The sequence below is a fragment of the Bactrocera tryoni genome, chromosome 1, assembly GCF_016617805.1.
Source record: "Bactrocera tryoni isolate S06 chromosome 1, CSIRO_BtryS06_freeze2, whole genome shotgun sequence".
NCBI lineage: Eukaryota > Metazoa > Arthropoda > Insecta > Diptera > Tephritidae > Bactrocera > Bactrocera tryoni.
The window spans coordinates 85,314,883-85,338,980 of record NC_052499.1 but is presented as its reverse complement, the minus strand read 5'-3'; the positions used below and the strand labels follow the sequence as shown (position 1 = coordinate 85,338,980).

At 41.5% G+C, this 24,098-nt stretch overlaps 4 protein-coding genes across 17 annotated transcripts in view; 3 read left to right on the top strand and 1 right to left on the bottom strand.

The window, feature by feature from the left end:
* The window catches only part of LOC120766736 (collagen alpha chain CG42342), a 213,352-nt gene extending 208,665 nt beyond the window's left edge, over positions 1–4,687 (bottom strand). For 12 of the 13 annotated variants that reach the window (XM_040092388.1, XM_040092391.1, XM_040092395.1 and 9 more), the window contains exon 1: positions 4,142–4,687. The gene's annotated coding sequence lies outside the window, so the exon portion shown is untranslated. Of the gene's footprint in view, positions 1–4,129 lie in introns of all 13 variants that reach the window. The other variant, XM_040092390.1, reaches the window with a different exon arrangement.
* The window catches only part of LOC120766738 (caspase-3-like), a 28,822-nt gene extending 20,019 nt beyond the window's left edge, over positions 1–8,803 (top strand). The window contains exons 2-5 of one of the 2 annotated variants that reach the window (XM_040092402.1): positions 7,255–7,616; positions 7,680–7,855; positions 7,931–8,084; positions 8,268–8,803. In XM_040092402.1, the coding sequence (XP_039948336.1) occupies positions 7,286–7,616; positions 7,680–7,855; positions 7,931–8,084; positions 8,268–8,656 (1,050 nt within the window). In that variant the 5' untranslated portion in view covers positions 7,255–7,285 and the 3' untranslated portion in view covers positions 8,657–8,803. The remainder of the gene's footprint in view (positions 1–7,254; positions 7,617–7,679; positions 7,856–7,930; positions 8,085–8,267) is intronic. The other variant, XM_040092403.1, reaches the window with a different exon arrangement.
* A 77-nt stretch (positions 8,804–8,880) lies between these two features.
* On the top strand, positions 8,881–11,675 carry LOC120766860 (caspase-3). The gene is made up of 4 exons (XM_040092589.1): positions 8,881–9,521; positions 10,460–10,635; positions 10,699–10,861; positions 10,935–11,675. Exons 1-4 carry the CDS (start codon positions 9,179–9,181, stop codon positions 11,201–11,203), a joined length of 951 nt encoding a protein of 316 aa, XP_039948523.1. The 5' UTR covers positions 8,881–9,178; the 3' UTR covers positions 11,204–11,675.
* A 2,372-nt stretch (positions 11,676–14,047) lies between these two features.
* Positions 14,048–15,308, top strand: LOC120779107 (putative gustatory receptor 89a). Its single transcript, XM_040111325.1, has 2 exons — positions 14,048–15,031; positions 15,093–15,308. The coding sequence occupies exons 1-2, from the start codon at positions 14,048–14,050 to the stop codon at positions 15,252–15,254; spliced, it is 1,146 nt and encodes a 381-aa protein (XP_039967259.1). The 3' UTR covers positions 15,255–15,308.
* The last annotated feature ends 8,790 nt before the right edge of the window (positions 15,309–24,098 follow it).

Genomic DNA, 24,098 nt, shown 5'->3' with positions numbered 1-24,098 from the left:
ACCGCAATAAAAGGTTCTTGTTGGTGGATGCTGCGGAGCGGGCGAGCTCATCGGCCAGTTTATCCTCGGCTATACCTTTATGACCGGGCACCTAGGCAACGTGCACGCGGTTACGATCTGGCAGACTGTTCAGCCGTTCTATATACTCCTGCACCAGTAGCGATTTGATCTCGTACGCAGAAATCGCTTTAAGTGCCACATGGCAGCCGCTGTGTATGGCTATACGTACGTTGCGATAGTTGCGTTGGAGATTTATCTCTACGCATCGAATTATAAATAAAACCTCTGCTTGGAATATGCTCAGAAAACTTCCCATAGGTATGGAGTGTTTGGTGCATGGTCCTGTGACTCCTGAAACAATTCCCTCCGATGTTTTCGTGTCGTCGGTGTACCACTTGATTGTACTATCCCTAAGCAGTAGCTCGAGGGTAACCTTAAACTTCTTAATGAAATTTACTATTTTGGTAGTGCTATCTCTTGAGAAAAAAGCCAACGCTATTTCGCCACTTAAGTCCTTCATACACCAAAATGAGATTGCCTTAACTCTGCCAAACCCTTCTGCTGTCATTTGAAGCAATGTGTGTTTCGCTATCTGACCGATTACTATGTCCTCACTTCTTACTAATAGTAGATACTGAATCGAACGTACCAAAAACTAACTGCAAAAATCTGTCTACGAATAGTCTAACGAATTGTATAGAAATTGTTTTTGAATACCTTCGCCCCTTAGCATTATCCATCGAAGCTGAAGAGCTGAAAGCTGCAGAGTACTGCGCCAACTGCTAGTACGTGGTCAAGTTGAAAAGAAACATTGCAGCCACACCAGCAACAAAAACACCAATACACATTTTTACAGTTATGTACTTATTATGTGGCGGGCGACCGGAGCCCAATAAATGTAGTTTCAACCTCTAATCAATCCAAATTCAAATATTTACCCATTCCTCCACCCACAGAACTCAGGCCGCTGAGTGGACGAGTGCAGGCACTACAATATAATTTCAGATAGTTTTGAAGCGAAAAGGCAAGTTGCCGAGTCCAACGGATAGACTATTCACTTGGCAGTCTGCAATCGCTTTCCGGCGAGATTATGTTTTTATTGTTCTCGTATTTATTTGCAAGCTGCACAAATTGCTGCCTGCCACCCATTGTCGATGGTGTGTTGTGGTAAGTGTGTCAATGGTTGCCTGCTCATCGACTGAGCAGACAGACGTCGGCAGCAGCCATCGCATCGCAGGCGACAATGACGCCAGAGCGTCAATGCCTTCGTTACTCCATTCCGGGCCACTTGACGATACTCAAGCGACTGCCACTTTGATAGTGGTTAAAGTGCCTTCAAGTACTACGTAGTCCGCCACGCTCTAGCCGACGGCAGTGCGCGCTCCAAGTGCTTCGCAAGCAGGATAAGCGTGAAATGTGGGCTGCTCAGCCTGCATGGGTTGCTTGGTATGTGTTTGGGGGTGGAAGTAGGGCAGTGGTTTTAGGCGTTTTTATTGTTGTAGCACGCTGCTATGAAGTGCTGTGGTGTGCCACCAGTCAAAGCTTGACGACCGACCGACCATGCAGCTGCAACAGTAAGTGACTTCGACACGCAGTCCGTTCGTCAGCCAGTCAGCAGTCAGGCGTTAGTCGAGAATTGCATTGCCCGAGCCGTATTTTGATGATTTTGGTGCGCTCAGTTTACGACTCCAAGGCTTCGAGTCTAAGCATATCAATTCTTGGCTATTAATTGTACAACCGATTGGCGCACACGCAACCAAGCATATGTGTTGGCGTGTGTGTGTGTGTGCCCATAAAAGCTTTTGCAAGCGTATTTGCTCTGAAATTAATTTTTCATGAATAATAAAAGCAAGTGCAATAAAATTGCAATAGTTGCTCAGGCGCGTGTGGCCACACGCCCACACGCCCACAACTGCAAATAAGTAATTTAATTCCTTTTAGCCCAGCAGGACACATAAATTACTCAAAAACGCATGCTTTCGCAAGCTCGAAGTTGTTTGACTGCTTCAGATGCGAGTATAAAAAGGAGGAAATGTAGGAATATTTTAATTGGTGCGAACAGAGAACTGAGGCAACGGTTTAGTTATTATTTGTACAGTTAAATAAACTATTTGTATTTTATTTCGTTATTTTCCAGGTTTTACCGTATTGGAATGGATCTTAGACTTGCACTTTCATGAGATTGTTTTAAATATTTTCAAACCAAAAACGAAGGTATTTCTGAATCCAATAAAAAACAAAAAAAAAAAATCAAGAAAAAATGTTAGCCTCGGCTGGACCGAAGCTAAAATAGCTTCCATTTTTTGCAGCAACTACAGGGTGTCTCCTGAATCTTGCTGTTATACAAAAGCAAACCGTAACTAAAATTGAAAACATAGCCGTCCAACAGTTTGCATCCAATGGAAAACCTTATGCAGGTCCTTTCCATAAACTACCTTTAAGTCGATTTACGGTTACATAATGCGGATAAAATATTAACCTTTGACAGAATTAGAGAACCTGATAAACGATCGAGGAACGCCGAAGAATATCATGCATTACATGAATCAATACTCGTATAAGGTGGTGAGGGCTTGGGCAGCTGTAGATATGTAAAAGAAGGAAAGGATGGCAATGTAGCGAAAAAAGAAGGATTAACAGGACTTAGGGCAAAAACGAGTAACTGAAGTGCCTAATGGCTAATCTTGACCCCACGATGTAATACCTAACGCCAGTCCCGTGTGCCGAATACAAGCAATGACGACGGAGTTCAGGGTTTTAGTGCGTAGGCGTACTGTGCCGCAAGTCCTGCTTGGGTGTAGTCCCAAAGAAGGTGTATTATAGTAACTTTAGTGAACGATACGAATCGTACATATCGTCCGTAACAATAACGGTATCTTTGAAGATTCCCCCTCCAACAAAATAAAAACATATACTGAAAGTATGTATACTAAAACTGTATTTTACAATAGTCAAGAATGTCTTAAGGTATCTTAGAATTGATAGAGACTCGCAAAAAAAGTACGGGAAGATTTACTTTTGATGGTACAAATGGCATAATTGCTTCATGCTTTTGAGCAGTGGACGAAAAATCGTCTGACAGTATATTGGCAGATGCTAAACATGGAATCATTTGATCACATTGATCTTGCTTCCAAGCGGGATCCATGTCAGCCATGTCAACGGCATTCGCATTCTATTAAGGACAGAAGTGAGTGCCGCTTTTTTTAGTATTGAAAAAGATAACCCGTTTTATAGACACACATTCAACCTGCCTACAGACTTTAAAACATGGATACTTGATATGAAACGTTTTAACTAAAACTTTTAGGGCCGGACCCAGAACTCTAGAGTAACAACAAATATAACTAAAATTCATATTAAACGCTTATGGACAGCGCTTTATTTTTTCCTATAACCTAACGGTGATAAATTCTTAATTCAGCGCCAAGCTATTGCACAACAAACGATTTTAAATTATTAACAAAAGAGAATGCTTCTAAGAAAAGTGCTTAAATTATAATATTTTTTTGGAAGCAATTCAATTACATTTTAAAATTTTTCATAAAACTCAGTTCACTGCCAAAATGTATAAAATGCATACATTCATTAACAAACACACTGCAATGTTGTTATACTATGCCTGCTGAATAAATCCTAAATTCATTATAAAGTCACCGTGATTCTTTGTCGCAGAGCATGCTGCTAAATTTTACTTGCAAATTTTTGAAATTTTGATTCGGCGTTAATTGGCACACGTTTCTGCCGCAGTGACGCTCTGACGCTGGCACTTAAACCCACTGCACTTTGCCCAACAAATGTCCTAGACACACTAGCACACTCCCGCACCCACTCAAGCAGGCGCCCACACATGCCCACACCGGAGGCCGTCTGCCATTCTCACTTGCAAGCTCAAGCGCTCGCCAGCAGGACTCGCATTTATCGCGCGTTATTCCGTTGTTGTGTTTATAGCTTGTTCGCTCATTCCCTTTAGCGCACATTCGCCCGATTCGCGCTACACCCTCCCACACAGGCACGCACACACTCACTCACACCAACACCCACGATTGCTTTCTTCTTTTTGCCAACCATCTGCTCGAATTGCTTTTACTACTTGTTGTTATTATTGTTGTTGTTATTGTGTAGTTACCGTTGTTCTTACTTGACAATTCAGTTGCGCCGCACGGCGGTTGTTATTATTTTTATTTTCCGCCTCTTCCGCTCGAATCGGATTGTGTGTATTTTATTTGATTTGTAATCCACCCCGCCTAGGACTCGCCGTTCTTTATGTTTTGGTTTTCACTAACTTCTGTCGTTTGCGTTATTGTTGTTGTTATTGGCACGTTATTGCCTTGTATTATGCATTTCACTCACTTTAACTTTTAAGAATTTAAACTTGCTCCTTTAATTTGCGCTGACACTCCACTTTCAATATTTCTTCACAATTCACTAGACTTTCTTCTACGCACCGGATTTTTACACTCACTGTGGCACCGCATCTGTGTGCAAATATTTTGTATAGATTGATTTGCTTTCTTTATGGTTCATTTTATTTGGCTATCTATTTTTATTGCTAACAATTTTATTTATTAACAACGTGCGCACACTTTGTTGTTGCATACAGCCTAGCGCGTCTGCTGCACTGCATTCGAATATTGTGGACTTTTCTGCGTTGCGTCCGTAACCGTCGACACAGATGTGTTTTAAACCACTTGAATTCTTCGACTGAATGCTTATGTTGCGTTTGCCTGGCCGTTGAGTCCGACACTGTCGGTAGCGGTGGCGTTCGTGTGACTTCCGATGGCTGCTCGTTGGTTGAGAGCGCGTGAGAGCGCAGTCAACAAATACTGCTGCATGCAGTCAATGTGGGCATCATGTGGTGCAAACTTACTTCTAGCTGGCTTCAATTGCTTAGCTCGCAAAACTACAGTAAACACTCACTTAAGTGAACTTAGAGCGAAAATTTAATTTTATGAATCGTGAATCTTCATGCAATCTTAGTCACATTCGTTTTCAAGCAAATAAAATACATTATTGAAAATTTTAGTATTAATTCAACCACTTAAACGATGTGTTAATGCGAAATAAGATTAATTATTCCTTGAAAAGTTATAAATTCATCCAAGTTACTTTCCACGAGATTTCGAACACTTTTATAGCGGCCTTTCTATATCCATAACCAGAAGGGGAATGCAAATTTTCGACGCCATTAATATTAAATATTATCGATGTTTCAAAGCATCAATTGCAAAAGCTGAGATCCTCTATACAGAGTGCTCAATCAAATCTTATATATCTTTTAACAAGACTGAATTCAGTTGAATAGAGAAGTTACAGTTCGGACTGAGTAGGCAAGTCCTCTCTCGACGAACAAAGACCAAACTCCATTAGACACTCATTATTCCCGTCCTGCTATATGGTGCAGCGACATGGACGATGACATTATCTGATGAGTCAACGTTATCAGTTTTCGAGAGAAAGGTACTGCGGAAGATTTATGGTCCTTTGCCGAATGGATGAAAACACTCCAACTCTAAGAGTATTCGACGAAGTACCCGCCGGGGGAAGCAGAGAAAAAGAATGACCTCCACTCCATTGGAAAGACCAGGTGCCCACTTCCAATCCGCAATTGCCGCCAAACAGCGATAAGAAAGGACGGCTGGCGCGCTGTTGCAAACTCGGCTATAATCGCGTAAGCGGTGTCTACGCCAGTTTTTCTGTATAATTATGTATTCCGTAGACGCCGCAGTATATTTAAAAGACTTCATTTTTTTTTTTAATTTCAAGGCTTTCTCACTGTCTGGCGAATCTCGCACTGGCTTATGCCGCCTGAAACTTCCCTAAAAAATCGTCCACCGCTTGCAGGCTTCTTGCGTTATTGCGCAATGCAAAATTTCACTTTCCTTACGATTTTCGCGCCGAAGTGCCATGTCTTCCTCCCGTCATCATTTCCGGTTTCCGTCGCGCGCGCACCGCTCTTCTTTATGCTCACGTGCTCTCACACACACGCACCCGCTCTTTGCATACTCAAGTGGTGGAAAACAGTTACTTGTCAAATTGTGGTTGTCAGAAGTCACAGTTATTTACCGCTTTATCAGCTAATTAGATTTTTATTGGCAATGTGTAATTTCTGCGCATTTCCTCAAAATGTCTGCGTTGAATTTTTACAATTTCCGAACATTTCCACCCACTTCCGCCCGCACTGTAGTACGTTCGCAAACAGCAACAGCCGGCATGCCTCGAAATTTTCAAGGCATTTCAACCCCTGTGTCCATACGCTTTCTGGCACTGGGTGCTTCCGCTTTTGGGCGGGATATACTTCAGTCACCAGGCGTTAGACAGCTAATAATGGTGGCGAAATCAAATTGGCGCACTCGTCGGAATTTATTATAATAAATGCCCATAACTCATGGTGTAGGTGTTGATATGCACAGCCTTACAAAGGGCCATCAGTCAGTTATGATGCCTATATAAATGAAAGTGAGAAATAATTTGTTGAGGGTAAACGTGCTTTAGTTTGGTCAAAAATATGTATTAAATATTTTATTTTTATTTGAACTTGATAGGAATTGAGGATCCGACTAAAGATCTAACCAAGCGTGATCATGTCTGATTATCTGGAACCGCTTCTTCTTCTTCTTTATTGGCGTAGACACTGCTTGCGCGATTACAGCCGAGTTTACTACAACGCGCCAGTTGATTATCCTTTTCGCTGTTTCGCTGTTCGCTCCAACTGGTCTTTCCAACGAAATCAAGGTCTTCCTCTTCCTCTGATTCCGCCGGCAGATACTGATTCGAATACTCTTAGAGCTGAAGTGTTTTCATCCATTTGGACAACATGTTCTAGCCAGCGTAGCCGCTGTCTCTTGATTCGCTGAACTATGTCAATGTCTCCGTATATCTCATACAGCTCATCGTATCATCGGTTGCGGCATTCGCCGTTGTCAATACGCAAAAGATCATGAATCTTCCGCAGAAAACGGTCGAAAACTCATTGTTAATACTGGTTCCAAGATAAACGAAATTATCTACGACTTCGAAGTAATGACTATCAACAGTGATGTGGGAGCCAAGTCGCGAGTGCGACGACTGTTTGTTTAATGACAGTTTGATGAACTGACCATTGTCAGCTCAAGAACTATAAATCAGAAAGTCGAAGAAAAATTCTAAGTAACAATTACTTCACCATCATGCGATTAATACAAATCTAATTTATATGCTCGTTAGAGATGTATCTCTCGTGACTTTAATGTATGAATAAATATCTGATTTCAGATCCACCTTACCAAAAAAGCAACCCTACATAATGGACGAACGGGACATCTCGTTTTTTGGCAGTAAGAAGAAGGAAAAAAGCAAACCTTCCCAAAAACTAGAAGCCGAGCCAAAAAACTCCAAAGCTTCACAAAACGATAAAATAATTTCACGACCAACAACAGAGGTCGATTATAGAACAGATAATCCACACATCGGTCTTGCCATAGTGCTCAATCATAAGAATATCAAAGGTCAAAAGCCGCGAAACGGTGCCGAGAAAGATTGCAAGGATATTACAGCCTCTTTGGAAAATTACGGGTTTCAAGTGCGCGTTTATAATGATTTGAAAAAGAAGAAAATATCAACGCTTTTGAATTCAGGTGAGTGCCTCTGGCCTCAAAATTGTTGAGCAAATTCTCCATTTTTTCATTTCTCTTGTGCAGTGGCCTCTGAGGATCACAGTCAATATGATTGCTTCGTTGTGGTCGTGATGTCACATGGTGATAAAGGCAGATTATGCGCCGCCGATGATTTTTATTCAACCGAAGAGTTGTGGGAGCCCCTGCTCGGTGACAAATGCCCCACTCTACTGGGTAAACCGAAATTATTTTTTATCCAGGTAATAACCAGTGGTGGATACATTCAAAGTTTACTCATTTTAATGTGAGACGTATTTTAACCGCTTTTATTTAAGGCATGTCGCGGGACACGCATACAGCAGCCAGTGTTGATAGCTTCACGCGCCTCTTTTCAGGCAGCGGTATTCCCAAGCTCCGCAACGGTCGACCGAACCATGTATGCCATACCAACAACAGCTGATATTCTGGTTATGTACTCCACATTTGAAGGTAAATCACCAAACCGTATATAAAATCGATTGTTAAGACCTTATAGCTGAGTTGAGTGTGCGCTTACAAATAGATCTATATCGCATATACTCTATTTATTGCTATTTCTCTCTCTTTCTGTAATAAGTAACTTGCTCTTTAAGAACTGATGTCTACTCTTTAATGTCTGTATTTTTTCTGCAGATTACTATTCCTTTCGGAATAGCGTAAGTGGCTCGTGGTTCATACAAAGCCTTTGCAGTATTTTGAATGAGGCAGCCGAGAGCAAGGAGGCACAAACCGTTGGAGCCGAATTACTGCGACTACTCACTGCCGTTAATCGCAAAGTGGCGTACGAATATCAATCCTACAGCGACAATGAATTGATTAATGAAAAGAAGGAAATGCCGAATTTCATGTCGACACTCACCAAAACATTCTACCTGCGAGTCAAGCCGAAAAATGCCGATGCTAAGATCGACGATCTACCAGATGACGAACTGGAGAACGACTTTGATGAAAAACTGAATCGGATTTTCAATATGAATGCAGATTTTTCTACACTACCAATCAGTCCACAGTATTATATTTAAATCCAAGCATTCCCAAGGAAAGCGCTGTTATTATTCTTTACTGTTCTTATTGGCATTTACGGTTTTGTGCTTCGTTTTTATAACAAGACTTCATAAATTTTTTTAATTATAAGTTTTTGAATAATAAAGATCTATACACCAAGAGGAGTTGTAAACTTTTATTATAGAAATCTATTTCGGTCAAATCCAGCCACATTTTTGTTTAACACTGTTTTCCCTTTCTCTTTATATAGCCATCTCTCTTAAATACTTGTGAGAGAGTAAACACCTACTAATGATTTTCAAACTACTCTCTATCTAACAGCGCCACCGATAAGAATTCTTCCGATAAGATAAAAACGCGTTCATCCAATTGCTAATATTTCAACCGAATTTATTCCAGCAGTTCGCAAAGAAACTCCATTGCACACACTCTAAGCTCAGTGCGAGTCGGTTGAACGTGGTATTTAGTGCAACAATTTCAAAATAGGTAACTGTAATCCATATAAAACGAGCCACAAAAACGAAGGCGACGACGACAACATGTCTGATGAGACTGATTTTGATCTTTTCTCCGGCAAGAAATCTAAAGCCAAACATGACAAGGCCGACGCCGCTAAAGTGACTGCTCAAACACGTGACGTCACCTCACCAACGAGTCAAATAATCCAATCGCGACCCACTGACGAAGAATTCTATAGAAATACGAATCCTTATGTGGGCGTCGCGGTCGTATTCAACCATAAATATGTGAAAGGTCAGAAGGATCGTGTTGGCACGGAGAAGGATCGCGACACGATCGCTGAGACGCTGTCATTGTACGGGTTCGACGTACGTGTCTTTAATGACTTGACGTTCGAGAAAGTGGACGCGCAGCTAAAAGCTAGTAAGTATGGACATAGGAAATTAGTTGGTTTTAAGAAACTCGGAAATAAAGGAAAATCTGTAATAGCGGTAATAAAGAATAATTAATATTTGTGGCTGTAATTCACCATCCCGCTTGCCAATACGGTATAAAAATGTTTGTGGGGGCACTTATCACATCGTAAATATATAAATATTTCTTTTCAAAGATAAGAAGAGGCATATGAGTAATTTTACATATTCACCTGCCTCAGTAAAACCAAAAACATATTTCTTTGTATGCGGATTTTTGTGCAGTGAGAAAAAATCGGGTTATTTTGCAATTTTCTTATCAAATTAGCGAAATTAATAGATATCTTATCTGGAACAAAGGTGTCCAAACTGTTTTCGAACTTAAATATTAACAATTTGGGAACTTAAAAATATTTAACAGTAAAACACATGGAACTTCTAACCCTCTTCTTCTTCCCTCACTCATTGTAGCCATGCCGATGGTGGAAAATATGCTATCGTTGCATTTCTCCAGCTTAACAGTCAAATGTTTTAAAGTGTGTGTTAATCTCTAAGTCTAATATATTAATCGTGCTCTTCGCTCAATTTGATGTTACTGACATTGTTCTCATATTCTCACGGTTTGAGCATTTTTATTAGTTTTGAATCAAACCATCTGGCCATTGGGTTTCGAGTGCCCACAATATAGACAGGTGCAGCTGGAGCAACTCCAGTTTCATGACTCCTTCTTACGATTCAGTATAATTGAGAATAAGATTACGACTCTATACTTAGGCTTTAGTATCCGTTTTATGTTGTTTTGCATAACTTGTGGGTCCCATTATCCGACCTTCTCCATTCGCAACATTAACCTGCCTCAATTGAGATACAAAGCTTAGCTTTCGTCAACAAAAATAATATCTTTTGAGTATCTATTAACCAAAACCAAACTTTAATTGCAATTTCCAGTCGCCAAAGAAGATCACAGCGAAAATGATTGCTTTGTATTGGTCGTAATGTCTCACGGTGCCGAAGGACGAATATTTGCCAGTGATATGAGCTATCCCGTGGAGCGCCTCTGGCAGCCATTTTTAGGCGACAATTGCAAAAGCTTAATCAATAAGCCCAAAATCTTCTTTCTACAGGTAAACTACAACAAAAAACTTTATTTATTAGTGTTAATAATTTTCTAATCCAAATATTTGCAGGCTTGCCGCGGCGAACGATTGGACAAACCGGTTGTCTTTAGCGAATTCTCTGTGATGACACGACAAATTGGCGGACCCAGTCAGGCCGAGGAAATCCCTCCTGTGATAACCTACGCCATACCGAATACCGCAGATATGCTAGTGATGTATTCGACCTTCGAGAGTAAGTCGCTCACACTATGATCTCCTTTAGACAAACATTTATGTATGTATGTATGTGTGTATATCTTTTATAGAGTACTACTCATTCCGCAATGTGGAAAATGGCTCATGGTTCATTCAAAGTCTGTGCGATGTTTTCATTGCGGCTGCTAGAAAACCGGAAGCCTACGACAAGGGCTCCGATCTGTTGCGACTGCTGACCGCTGTCAACCGCAAGGTGGCCTACGAGTATCAGTCCTTGGCCAAAGTAGATGTGTTAAACCAGATGAAGGAGATGCCGAACTTCCTCTCGACGCTCACCAAAACCTTCTACCTCAGAGTAAAGAGTCATCCCGGCAAATGAGTCATCAAAATGGTACCACACACACCCTGCTTGGCACACAATTTGGTGAAATTCGCGCACTTGTGTATATATTTATGACAACAAAATTCTATTTAACTAGAAAAACAAATCGCTTCTTTATCATATCTTTCCATTCACATTTCAGTATGTATGTATGTATGTGTTCGCATACACAGACATATAAGTACATAATTTGTAAATTGTTATTGCTGTTGTATTCAATCGCTAATCGCCTTGCTTGTCTTATCAGCAAAAAAGCACCAAAAACAAAAAATAAAAGAGCAAATTGGAGTGTTTAGGCTTTAACGATCGCAAAAACATATTAAAAGACATTTTGTGTTTGCTAAAGATAATGAAAGAAATAACGGTAACATGTAGTTGTTGCTATTTAAATTTAATTTATTAGAATATTATATCATTTTTACTAACATTTTTATTGCCATTGTTTCTATTGCACAACGAAAATATATTGTCATTGAACAGTTATTATTGCTACAACCGATTTTTTACTATTTTCATAGATTGACTAATTCAGCATAAGATGAGATTATTTAATTATCGGAAGTCGTTACAAATAAAGACCACCTAAAAGTCGGTCAAATATCAAGGTGATGTTTATCGCTTTCCACGTTGTGATGCAACATGAACCCGTTCTACAGCGTCAAACTGTCGATAAGAAACACCACTTGGCTAATGTGAGGCTTCTACTTGAAACAATTACTCGTACATTTTGGATTTTGTGGACGGAAAATGCTAAAATTTTTCATCAAGCTAACGTATGACGACAAATTATTATATTTTCGACTCACTTTTTGGGAGTGATATCTCAACCACCATATTCGGTAATTCTCGTTCCCTGTCACTTTTTCTGCTTTTGAAACTGAGAGCTTCTTTTCGAGGAACGATACCTGAAGCCATTAAAGGTCAGTCGCAGAAATTACTGAAGGCCAACCCAACTGAGGGTTAAAGCAGTCTAGAGCAAACATATTGCATAAAGCGTGGAAAGAATCTTATTTGGAAAACAATTTTGGATATTTGGATTAAAATACCTGAAGATGATGTGTGCTTTTGTGATATTATTTGAAAAGCAATTTTTCGACAAGAATTTTCTGATCATTGATGAGTTCAACGTAGAGTTTTGAGCCGAAATCAACGCGATGAAGACAGGGAATATCGAATCACACTACTTTTTGAATAGTCATGCGAACGGATTTGATATTCTCACATTTTTGGAGTAAACCCATCATAAACATAAGTCGAGGAGGGTCAAGATTTATAAATGCGCCAATTCCAATGTCATCGAAGCGTGCGAATTTTTGGCCGGTAATATACTTTGCCTACACTTCATATGGAAAGAAATTCGAATCATCATACAATCGACCGCTGGGCTTCGGCAGATCCCAAAATGCTGAGGGCAGCGATCATGCGACTCTCCCTTATCAGCTTCCGTCAATATATTCGATTGTCTTAGTCGTTGATGAACTACGTGATGACGACCTCTGACAGTCTTATTATCCTTTTAAGTGTTGCGAGTGATTAGCGTTTCGGACGTCATGCTGTTTGCAGCATATATCGTGGCTTACTTGTGGCCTGTGTCTTTTAGGGGGCCGCTGTATGGTGGAAAACAGCCACGACAGTCTTGAGGTCCCAAAAACTCCTCCCAATTCAGCGTTGTATGATGCTTGCCTATTCACCTGTATGTCGGACCGTCTCAACGGATGCTATGAAAGTTCTGTTAGGTGCACCACCTCTTGACCTGACTGTCACACAGCGTGCTGTTGCATTCAGGTTATTGCGGCGGAATGACTGGATTTTCGATGATGATGTGGAGAGAGAGGGATATCTACGGAGCAACAGGCTTCTAGATGATAGGGTCAGTTGTAGGAGGCAAAACCGTTAGGACAACAGCCTTTACGGCCATGTGACTTATGAGTTCATTCGGGACGTTGGGTTTGATGAGGATAACCCAGATTTCATATTTTGTCCGAGGGTGGCTTTTCTGCTTACGGGATATAGGCCTCTGAATGCATTTTTGCATCAGAGACAATTATCTGATAGGTCCGGTTGCATTTGTAACTGCACTGTGGACGAGTGCCGGACCCACAGCGCGGCAGTGGTTTTAGATCGGCCTCGAATCTGGCCAAGGTGAAAAAGTTGTTTTTTTCACCCAATCATACCTGCAAAAAGCAGTATTGTTGTGATGTACATAAGTGTTCTAAGCACCGTAAGGTTAGGCCGTCGACGGCGGGTACTCACGTAAAAAACACAACACATGTTCCACACCAAACGGCGGTATTTGCTGACCACGATATTGTTAACTTAATGTACGTAGTTGGTTTGAGGTGAACAAAAAATGTACTAAAAACTCAAGCCGCTACTAAATGTCAAAGTCAAGGTTTTGATACCGACATAGAAAAATTAAAACAGACGAACAGACTACTTCTACAAACGGTTTTAGCACTGACTACAACAATCACCGGACCGAAGGTCCCCGCAGAGCCAATCCCCACCGGCCAATCCGTTGACCGATAAAACAACGGTAAATTGTGAGTCATTTTCACATTGCAATTCCACTACTAGTTCAATGAAGCGCATTGAGTTATTAAATAATACTGCAATAAAGCACGCAACGGCATAACACCGCCTATATTCCACATATATATGTACAAGCACACAACTATATACTTGCTCTGAAAAATAGAGGTAAAATTTACATTAAGTCCAACAGCGCCACAGGACTTTGCTTCGCTTCAGTTTTGCCTCAACACTCAACGCTCAATAAACACCAGCCGCTGAAGCTTACCGTTTTTGTTGTTGTCGTGAATCGTTCCACTACGCCTTGCAATGTCCAATTGGACTCAACGCCGTCGTCGCCTCTGCAGCGTCGCGTTCTTCTTCAGTCTACGCGCCGTGCTGCTCACCGCTCAAGTGATGCTCCTGGCGCCGCTTCTTCGTTCCAAACGGCGCGGCGCATATCGAACGCACGCCGTTTTGACTTGCTTCGCGCTGCTCGTGCTGCTGCTCTTGTGTGGCGCCACGCCATTCCTGCTGCGCATCATCGCCTCAACGTATGAGCGGGTGAGCGTGCAATTTGACGCCATTTTCCTTCTAATCGCCATGACCTCTCAAGTCAGCGACATCAGCATTGTCCTAATCTCTATGCTGTCGCAGATCCGCCAGCGCCGCCACTTATGTGACTTCCTGAATCAGTTGCAGGACACCGTGCAACGCGTACGCGCCATACATGGACGAAACTTCATAACCGCGCGGGTTCTGCTATTGTTGTGGCTGCAGCTGGGACTAACGTTGTACGATATGTTGACGCAGCTCGTCTTTCTCGCCAAATTGTCTTTCAAAATCGCGCCGTGGCAGATTGTGGTCAACCTGTTGTCGTTGTACCTGCAGCAGTGCCGTGCCACGCTGCAGTTGGTGATTATGTGCTGCGTTTTGTTGCTCATCGCTTGCTATACTCAATTGGCGGAGTGCTTGGAGCGTTTCTCAGAGGACTCAAGTGCCGAGCTGACAAATTATGAGGATTTGGTTTGGCTGCAGAAGGTTTTGTACAAGCTCACCCTCCAGCTAAAAGACGTTTTTCAGTTTCCGCTCTTTCTGCTTGTTGTCGGCGAATTCATTAGCGTATTGGCCAATTTGTATGCGCAGCTTCACTATTACGTCACAACGAAAGCTTGGTGGTTCGCCTTTGTCTTCTATTGCGCTAAGATAAGCGTTGAGCTGTACCTGCTCATACACGTCGTCTACTTTTGTTGCGTGTTGCATGAGAAAGTCACTAACCTCTTCCTCGATCGCGATATGGACTTCAAGGAGCCGGTAAGTGTACGATGTCTAAAGTGCAAGTTACTATGTTTCAGTGCTAAGAACTCTCTTTCAGCATTGCCGCTTTGAATTAACCCACACAGATGTACTATGGCCGCAACCGATTAGGTTCTACATCCTCGGCATGTTTGAGCTGAACAACGAGTTTTGGCTGTTCTTGGTTTCTTATTCCGTGAATTTCATAGTCATCATTTTGCAGTTTGGCTTCTTCACCTAGAAAAGCGTTTTGTGGCACGGAAACAGAGGGGTTGTTCGCAAGTTATATATTTTCGATGAGCTTTCTATAATGCGTAAAGGTCGAGTCAGCTGTGGTCAAAGTAGTTAACTGTTTGCTACATAATTAATAATATGTGCACGTGCAACTTTTAAAATACATAATATTGAGTCTACATTATGACCAAAAAGCGCCCGGAAATTGTAATTTAATTCCCCGGGTAAATGATATTTTGCTAAGTTGGTAGAACTATCCTTAATTACTATGTCAAATAAGAGCGCGATCTGTGAACCAGTTTGTTTAAAGCAGCTGCTTAAGTCGCTACACCTCAGTAGTGCGTTGCGTTTTTTACAATGGATAAAAATACGAACAAATAATTTGTCTAAAATTTTGTATTTCCAACCAAAATTCGTGTGAAAACCACAAGCTTGCGAGTGGTACAAAGCCTTGAAAGACGGTCGAGAGATCGCTGAAGATACTCGTATGCTTCGTTCTGGACGATCTTGAACATCTTCAACTGAAAATCGTCAGGCAGCTGTTAGAGAGATGGAAAGAGAGCTCGACATCTCTCGCGAGTCCGTTCGAATGACCACTAAAGGTTTTTCGGATATGAAACACGTTCTTGCTAGACTTGTCCCGATAAATCTGATTTTTTTTAAAAGAGAATCGTAAACAGGTGAAATTTGGGTGAAATCGGGTAAGCAAGTCTCGAAATATGTGTTATCCCCAAAAAGTGCCCAGTGCAACGCCCTTAGTTTAATTTTGACCCCGGCTCCTTTAAAGCCCTGTCATACCATCATGGAGGTTTAATTAATTATCTCTGTCGTATAGCGCTTTTAATAGATTTTAACAATACCGTTATATGTGGGTGAGCGCTTATCATCCGATTTCATATATTTTCACATTTTCGGTAGAAGTTCTTATAAGATTTGTACCCAGCTTGGTTGTTGTAGCTTTAGTGGTTTAGGAGATATGTACATTAAACTTGTTAGAGGGCGGGGCCACGCCCGAAATAATTTTTTTTCTCCACAGATGCCCCTTACTACTTCGATGCGCTGTGCCAGGTTAGAGTCTTATATCTTAATTTAGTACTTAGTTATGACATTTCATACGTTTTTGGTTAATAGTGTTTTGTGGTCGTGGCAGTGGTCCGATTACGCCCATTTACGAACACGATCTTTTTTTGCCAAGGAACGCGCATAGCAAATTTCAGCAAGATACCTCAAATTTTACTCAAGTTACAGCTTGCATGCACAGACGGACGGACAGACAGACACGCGGTTGTCAACTCGTCTCCTCATACTGAGCATTTATATACATATGTATGTATGTATGTATACAAGTATAACGCTATATCTATCTCGATTACTTTCAGGTGATGCATACAAACACTAGGTGAAGAAAACTATTATGCTCTGTAGCAACATGTTGCAAGTAAAAAGAAATTAAGACTTTCCTAAAAAAAATGTAATTCCGTTATTTGCCGTCTTACCAAAACCCCCTGACATAAACTTCAAAGATAGGTGTCGCTGTACACCACATTGTATGCTACTACAGTGCCTCTCAAAACTGAAAATTTCCAGATATGGTAGCACCGGAAAACGGATGTACGCAAACACTGCTCGTTCAACATGATGTTTGTTTAGTTTCTTACATTCAGTATTTCCAAACTTTGAAATATGTATTAAGGAAATGTGTACTTGTCTCATAAATGTGTTATAGGGGAACTTCATAGTTTTGGTCGAAGAAATAAAGCATGGTTCTAAATATTTTTTTTAACTATATATTTTATTTGTAATTTTTTTGAAGACAGTCGGCAAATTTTATGTATATAAGCATCATAACAGGATTGATTTGGCTGCATTGAGACTAATCAGTATATTCTGCAATAACATAATTTGCTAAAAAATATTCTTAAAAATACATAAAATTCGTCTGGGGTGTTCAAAAAGTGAGTTCTTTTAAACCGTCTAATATCCATATTGTTGTCCAGTAGATTTATTGCCAGTAAGTTTCTATGATTTGAAAATTAGATCTATCAAGGTAACTTGGAGAAGCTTTGCTGATTTCGTCTTTAACCAAAGGATACCAAGGAGCACTTACAATGCTTCTCAAAGTCTTAGATTGATATCTTCAGTGGATTTCAATGTTGGAGGTACTCGCCGTCGTACTCCATTACTGCATTGCACACGTCCATACTGGCTTAAGGATTGACTTGTAGCGACGAGCTTTATTTTCAAGTCTAAGTTGTGAATGCTAGCCCAAAACCAGTAAATTTTTCTTGTTTTAAATTTGAGCTGCTTCAATTTCTCTTTTATGTGTGTCTTCCAAGGTGAGTCTTCTGTCCAAATAAAGGCTTAGGTATTTGACAGTTTCACTTTCAGGTATTGTAGAGCCATTTAATGATACAGAAGGATATTTTTTGGTTCTTAATGTAAACGTTATTTGAACGGACTTCTGTGCATTTACTTCTATATTCCAATTCTTTAGCCATTTTTCGACAATATTATGTTGTTCTTCTAAATGATGTGAGGTTTCATTATGGTTAAAACTTGTGGCAATAAATGCCGTATCAGCATAAGTTGCTACTTTGATGATCGTTAGGTCAGCTGTAAATATTGTATATAACACGGGACCCAAGGCACTCCCTTGCGGAACTCCAGCATCATTCGAATACAACTCAGAAAATGCACCTTTTCCTTCGACTTAAATTTTACGGTCCTTTAAAAATTACTCCACTGCACAAGTCCAACAGAGGCTTACTGAGTTGACTTTATCAACTAATTGAAGTCCATCGTTTGAAAATAGCTAAGAAATACCTAAGAATCGATAGACTATTTTATCTATATCTATTTGGTCTAAGTTTTGTAGTGTCCTATATTATTTTCTTAATTGATTTCAATCTCAGCAAAGTAGCTCAACAATTTAATGGAGGCTGCGACAAGAATCATATATGTAGGTATATACATATGTATGCCTGGTTATCAATTCCATATTTCTGCTTAGAAAAATAAAGAGCAGCAGCTCCCGCAGTAAGCGGATGAAAGTGGCTCTCCTTACCGTTAGAAATCAGCCGTTTATGGTGCGCTTGTATACAGGTTAAGTACAGCTTGTCACATTTATGTTTACTGACCGCAAATCGCAGCCACAATCTTGTGGTTTGCAACCAACCGCTAGTGTCCAGCTCACCACTCATCACATGCATAGAAACTGCCAGTAGTCGCAGCCTTCAGGCGACCAAATGCTTGAACTTGGCTAACGGGCCAACACGCAGTACGCTGCTGTCCAAATATTGTTGCCTTTATTTAGAAAATGTTAGAACCAGCCTGGCTGGACAGTGCAATGAGCATTTGGAACTTACTACGTAGTTGTATTTCTGGTGTCTCTGCTTGTGAAAAATAAAAAAAAATCAGTTTTTTTATTAAACATTTTCCGCAGACGCCTGAGCCGCATCAAAGCGCCTGCAGCAACAGCAGCTTTGGCTCGACGGGCGTCGCAAATTGCAGCTGGATCACCTCTTTCGCCACGGTTGACCGCATTTTCCAGCAGATTTTCCTGTTTGTCTGCAAACAAAAATTGCGACTGAAAAGGAAAATGCGTGTTTTGCACGCCATCGGAAAATATTCATTCGAGCAAATAAATAAATCGGCTAAACTAGTGTGAGTTTGTGTTATGTAAAGTGTGACGGAAGTTAATAATGCCTGCATTTCAGCATCTATGTATGTATGTGTATAAAGCTAAATGTTGAATGCGCTCAATTGAAATCGTTGTCATACCAATAATATTCAACGTCGACAATGCTAAAAGACGCTTTGTTCGTCTTTATTAGTACGATAACCGTCTAACCGATTTTGTCTGAGTGCTGAGCGGTGCACCGGTTTTTCTGTGTCTCCTTGCCGAGCAAAAATTTGGAGCACCAAGTGAATGAAGTTTATGATAGGAAAACATTCCTGTTTTCCTCATATACTCGTACTACTGCATCGCATAATAAGCATATGATTTTACAAAAACTCAATGGGGTTCTTAAGTGAACACGTATCTGAACAACAACCGGAAAGTTTAACGTGAGCACCTGCTGACGACAGCCTTACTACACGGTACTCAAAAGTACAACGGATCAAATCAATGCGTTGATCAGCGCCCTAAAAATGCCAGGCATTTTCAGTACCAATTGGCAGTGTGGAATGGATACACTAACCACCTGGGTGAACACGTATCTGAACAGTCGGATATTCTCACGCGCTTTGACTTCATACCGGATCACTTGGATCATGAACTCTGGCGGCTTCTTCTCTGCCCATATACCGACGAGGCAGTTGTGGGTAGGAACAAGCCATTGGAGGAGCGAGGCACTGAGCTTCTTTACGTATGGATCAAAGCATGGTGGAAAGTAGGCGGAGGGGCTTACTGTCAGCGACTCTCTATCAACTCCAGCTTCATACTTCCTGACTATTGCAGAGTCTTCCAGGTTGAGCTTGCAGCCATTAAGGTAGCAGCAGATCTAATGCTCTGGAGTGCAACTTCCTTCAGAGCAGTGACTATTCACTCTGTGTACTACTAGTCTTGAAGTCATTAAAAGTGCATCCAGGGTGGGTCAAGGAGTGCCTAACCTCGCTATCAATAACATCGAGTCTCTTTGATATACGACTGGTTTGGGTGCCAGGCCCTAACGGCATTGCAAGAAATTGCATAGCTGATGAGCTAATGTGCTGGCAAGGAAAGACACCTTAGAACCGTTATCGGTAATACGGAAGCGGGTCGGTGTCCCATATTCTCTTGTGTTCTACTTCTAGATAGATGGGCAAGCGCTGTCGTAACAGCCTTTTGGCCCAAGATCGATCGCAAGAAATCTAGTGTTTGCCCCCAGTAAAGCTGGCCTCCCTCTTATGTGGCTTTAAACAAGCCATTGCACCTTGGCGTTCACACAGTAAGGCAGGGAATCCTACCCGATGCGATGTGCAGAAGCTGAATGTAGGAATATGAGGTGGAAACAGCTCTTTTTTTTTTGACTGTCCCACATTTTGCAATGTGTTTGGTAGGATTTTCAGGCAATCATTTACGATGACCTGTAATGTCAAATATAGGACCGTCTAAAGAAAGAAGTTGCCTAGAAACAGCTATCTTAGGCCAATAGAATAATATTGTGTTCCGTCGGGACCACTCCAGGCCTTACACATTGATTGCTATTACCTGAAGCTCCGGCAGCTTGATTGGAAATTTCCTATGCATCCATGTTATAGTCTTCAACTCAAAAATACTGAACCTAACGACAACTTCAATCGTCTCATTCATTATAATTGACACATTTTTTCCATTTTCCCCTCAAATCGCTTGGCTACTTCTGACTCATAGGGTCCTCACTTCAAAGCAAACGGTTTCCCTGAACGGCAACTACGTACGCATACATATGTACATATATATGTATGCCTGTTTGTATCATATGTATCACAGCCATAACATTGAACACAAGCATATAATTATGCTAATACTAATCAATATCATAGCCGCTGCTGATGTGTGAGCTGCGCTCTATGCACCGTTATGCAGCGGTGATGCACCCCACCACGAAATCACCTGCAGCTTGGATGTTCCATTGTCTGGCTGCGCAAGCGCTCAGCAGGTGTGAGCCGGCACAAGCATTTACGCTTAACACCTCGGCGTGCGCAGCTCCGTTTGCTTTCCATTCTTTTGTCTCGACAGCCATGTGTGCTGCGTGTGCCCCTCTCCCCGCGCCCACTGCAGTTGCATTGCATTGCAGAGTTCTTTCTCTTTGCTTTGTGCTTTCGGCGCTGCGCCTTTCTTCTGCGGCACTCACCAGTTCGACAGTCGCCTTAACGATTCCATTATTCTTCTGCTTTGTTCTTCATTATTGCCACACAAAAGCGGCAACTTTGTTACGAATGTTGCTGGAAAGTAAGCAGCGGCAACTGACCAGTCGTTAGCGGTCGGTGGTGGTGCAACAGGTTGCATGCCGTTCACCCAGTCGGTATACGGACTTCTTGGGTCTGCGGCGTGGTCAGCCGCAATGGGACGCGGTTGGCAGTCGGTTATGCACTTCATTCTTTTCTCACACACACAGGCGCGCGTGTGAATGTATGTGAGTGTTAATGCCGTCGCTGTTGGCGCGCTTGGCTTGTCGGCTGTAATGTTACAGTTAAGCGCTCCGCTGGCGCAGCGTGCGCAAGCGCGGATTAGCGTGTCGTAAATTCGTTTTATGCTAATGCCTTTTCTTTATTGTTATTATTATTATGAAGTTGAACTATTTTAAAAGTTATGAAAAGCAGTTACTCACTTGCGCTTGTCCGCGTTCGATTGTGTCGCGCGCTTGCTTTTGTTGTGCGGCCAGCGCTTGCGCACTTACCAGCAATCAATGGATTTTTGTTGGTGGTTTTCTATGGCGCAGTGATAGCGAAAACGAATTCAGCCATGGGTTGCACACGAAAACATTTATTTATTTATTTTTGTTTTTTTCTTCACTTTTATTTGATCACTTGATCAATGACAAACCAAAACAATTCGCAGCGCTCGAGTGAATGGCTGGCTTATGATATGGCTTATTATGATATTCACCAGTTTGTGTCATCATTTTTTTATGTGTCGAGATGATAATGCGCATAATGAGCAGGGAAATATTTAAATATCTTAGGTTTGTCGTGAATTGTTGATATATAAATACATACATACATCTACAGTTACCGAACGTACATGACTTTATGCAAATGAAAGTTTTCGTTTAACTTTTGAGACCCGCAAATTTGTTGCATGACAGATTTCAGCGGCAAGTTGCAGTGTTAAAGTGCATTGACCCACTTTCCCATGTTGCATTAATATTTTATTTTATTTCTTAATATTTTACGCTAACCGAATAAAAAACAAATACAAAATAAAAGTCGGAACTCAAGAACAACTGGACCCATTTTGTTGAATCCTATTTGTCTCCGCACCGAAGAGCAGCACACTTATTAAAATAACGACAAAATTTAGTTAAAAAGTCTTGAGAGATATCCAAAGTCAAATTCTCAAATCGAAATGTGACCAAAAATAAGGTGATCCATTTCGAGGTTCCCCACTTTTTTAAAGAAAAAACAAAGAAGCTTCAAATTTATTGAGAATGCTTATTATCATTCGAAAGAACATTCTTTGGCATTTATTTTTTAAAGATTTCTCCATCAAATGTTGGCCGCGGCTACTTCTCAGATGGTTTATCCGTCGAGTTCATTTTTCGATGACTCGTTCGAATATTTCGACTGATAACTGTCGAATGACACGCGTGATATTTTGCTCCAGGCCCTGAATCGAAGCGGAATTGTCGTCATAGTCTATAGACGTTACAAATACCCACAGAAAAAGTCTAACAGTGTGATATCACATGATCTTGGTGGCCAGTCGACCAACCCAAAACGTGAAATTATTTGCTCACCAAAGTGTTCTGTCAATAAATCCATTCATTGATACGATGTGCGGGAAGTGGCGCTGTCTTGTTGAAACCAAATGTCACCGAGATCACGACTTCAATTTCAGGAATCAAATAGTCGGTTATTATGACGCGATAATGATCGCCATTGATGGTTACCTTCTCATCGACATCATTTTTAAAGATTATGAATATGATTCCACCGGCCCACAAACCATACAAAACCGTTGTTCCTTACGGAAGAAATGACAGCTCTTGAATCTCTTCAGACATGCTCTTCGTCTCAAATGCGGCGATATTGCTTCTTTACATACCCTTTGAAACAGAAGTGGGCCTCATCGCAGAACTTTTCAGGAGCCCATAGAGTGAAGCAATGTCTTTTGGGAAGTTCGAGCGGTTTCAGTTCTTGCACAAGCAGTATTTTGTACGCTTTCAATTTCAGATCCCGACATAAAATGCGGCAAGTCGTTCCATACGACAGTCCGAGCTGCTGCAAACGGCGCCGAATCGACTCTCCATGGCCTTCGTATATACTCTCAGCTACGGCTGCTATATTTTCTTCACTGCGTGCTGAACGTGATCTATTCGGTTAAATATTATCCAACAAAGAATGCTGAATCTCAAACGAAATTCTTGCAAGAAGCCCCCTTTGGTTTGAGGATTTTTTTGCGGTCTCCTCAAATTGGCAACTGGACTCAAATACAGTGAGCTAACCAAGGGGTGTCGTGCAATATTGCAGCCAGACGAAGAATATGGCAAAACTCAATCACAATGAACTTATCAAGATGCCAAGATGCCCAAACCAACACTGAATTGTGCCCTACTCGAAAGAAAAAGAAAGCGTTCGAGAAACTTTTGCGGAAATCCAAGATATGAAAATATTTGTGTTAATCCAATGAAAGCGTGGAAAATGTGTTCGCGAGCAGAGCGTGTGCAAATCTTCAACTTGAATTGGGTCTTTGCATAATCGCAGTCATTGCTCAGTACTTTCAATGCACACGCGCTGTCGTGTTGTTGGCTTTGTTGCATTTGTTGTTACATGGCAAGTTCTTGCCAGCCACCAACCTTAGCGGCAATCGCTGCGTAGACACTGCAGCACGCAAACATTTCACACAACAACAGCACAAAGCGCATGCAAGACTTCCTCGTGCGCGCCGCGCCGCGCCTCCCGACAGCTGGCTGACTGACTGATAAGCGCATGCACTGCTGCCACAACTCACACCTGTAGTCCGTGCCAAAAGTGGCGGCCACTAAGTGCAACATGCAACGGCGCTTCCTCGCTTACGCTCACCTGCGCCACAAGTAACCGCAAGTGGGCGAACTTGCCGACTTGCCGACATGACGATGCGTCGCTGCTGGTGATGAACCATTGCAGCAACAGCAACAACAACGGCAGCGCACGAATTAACTCGTCGGCAACTGGGCGCAAGTAA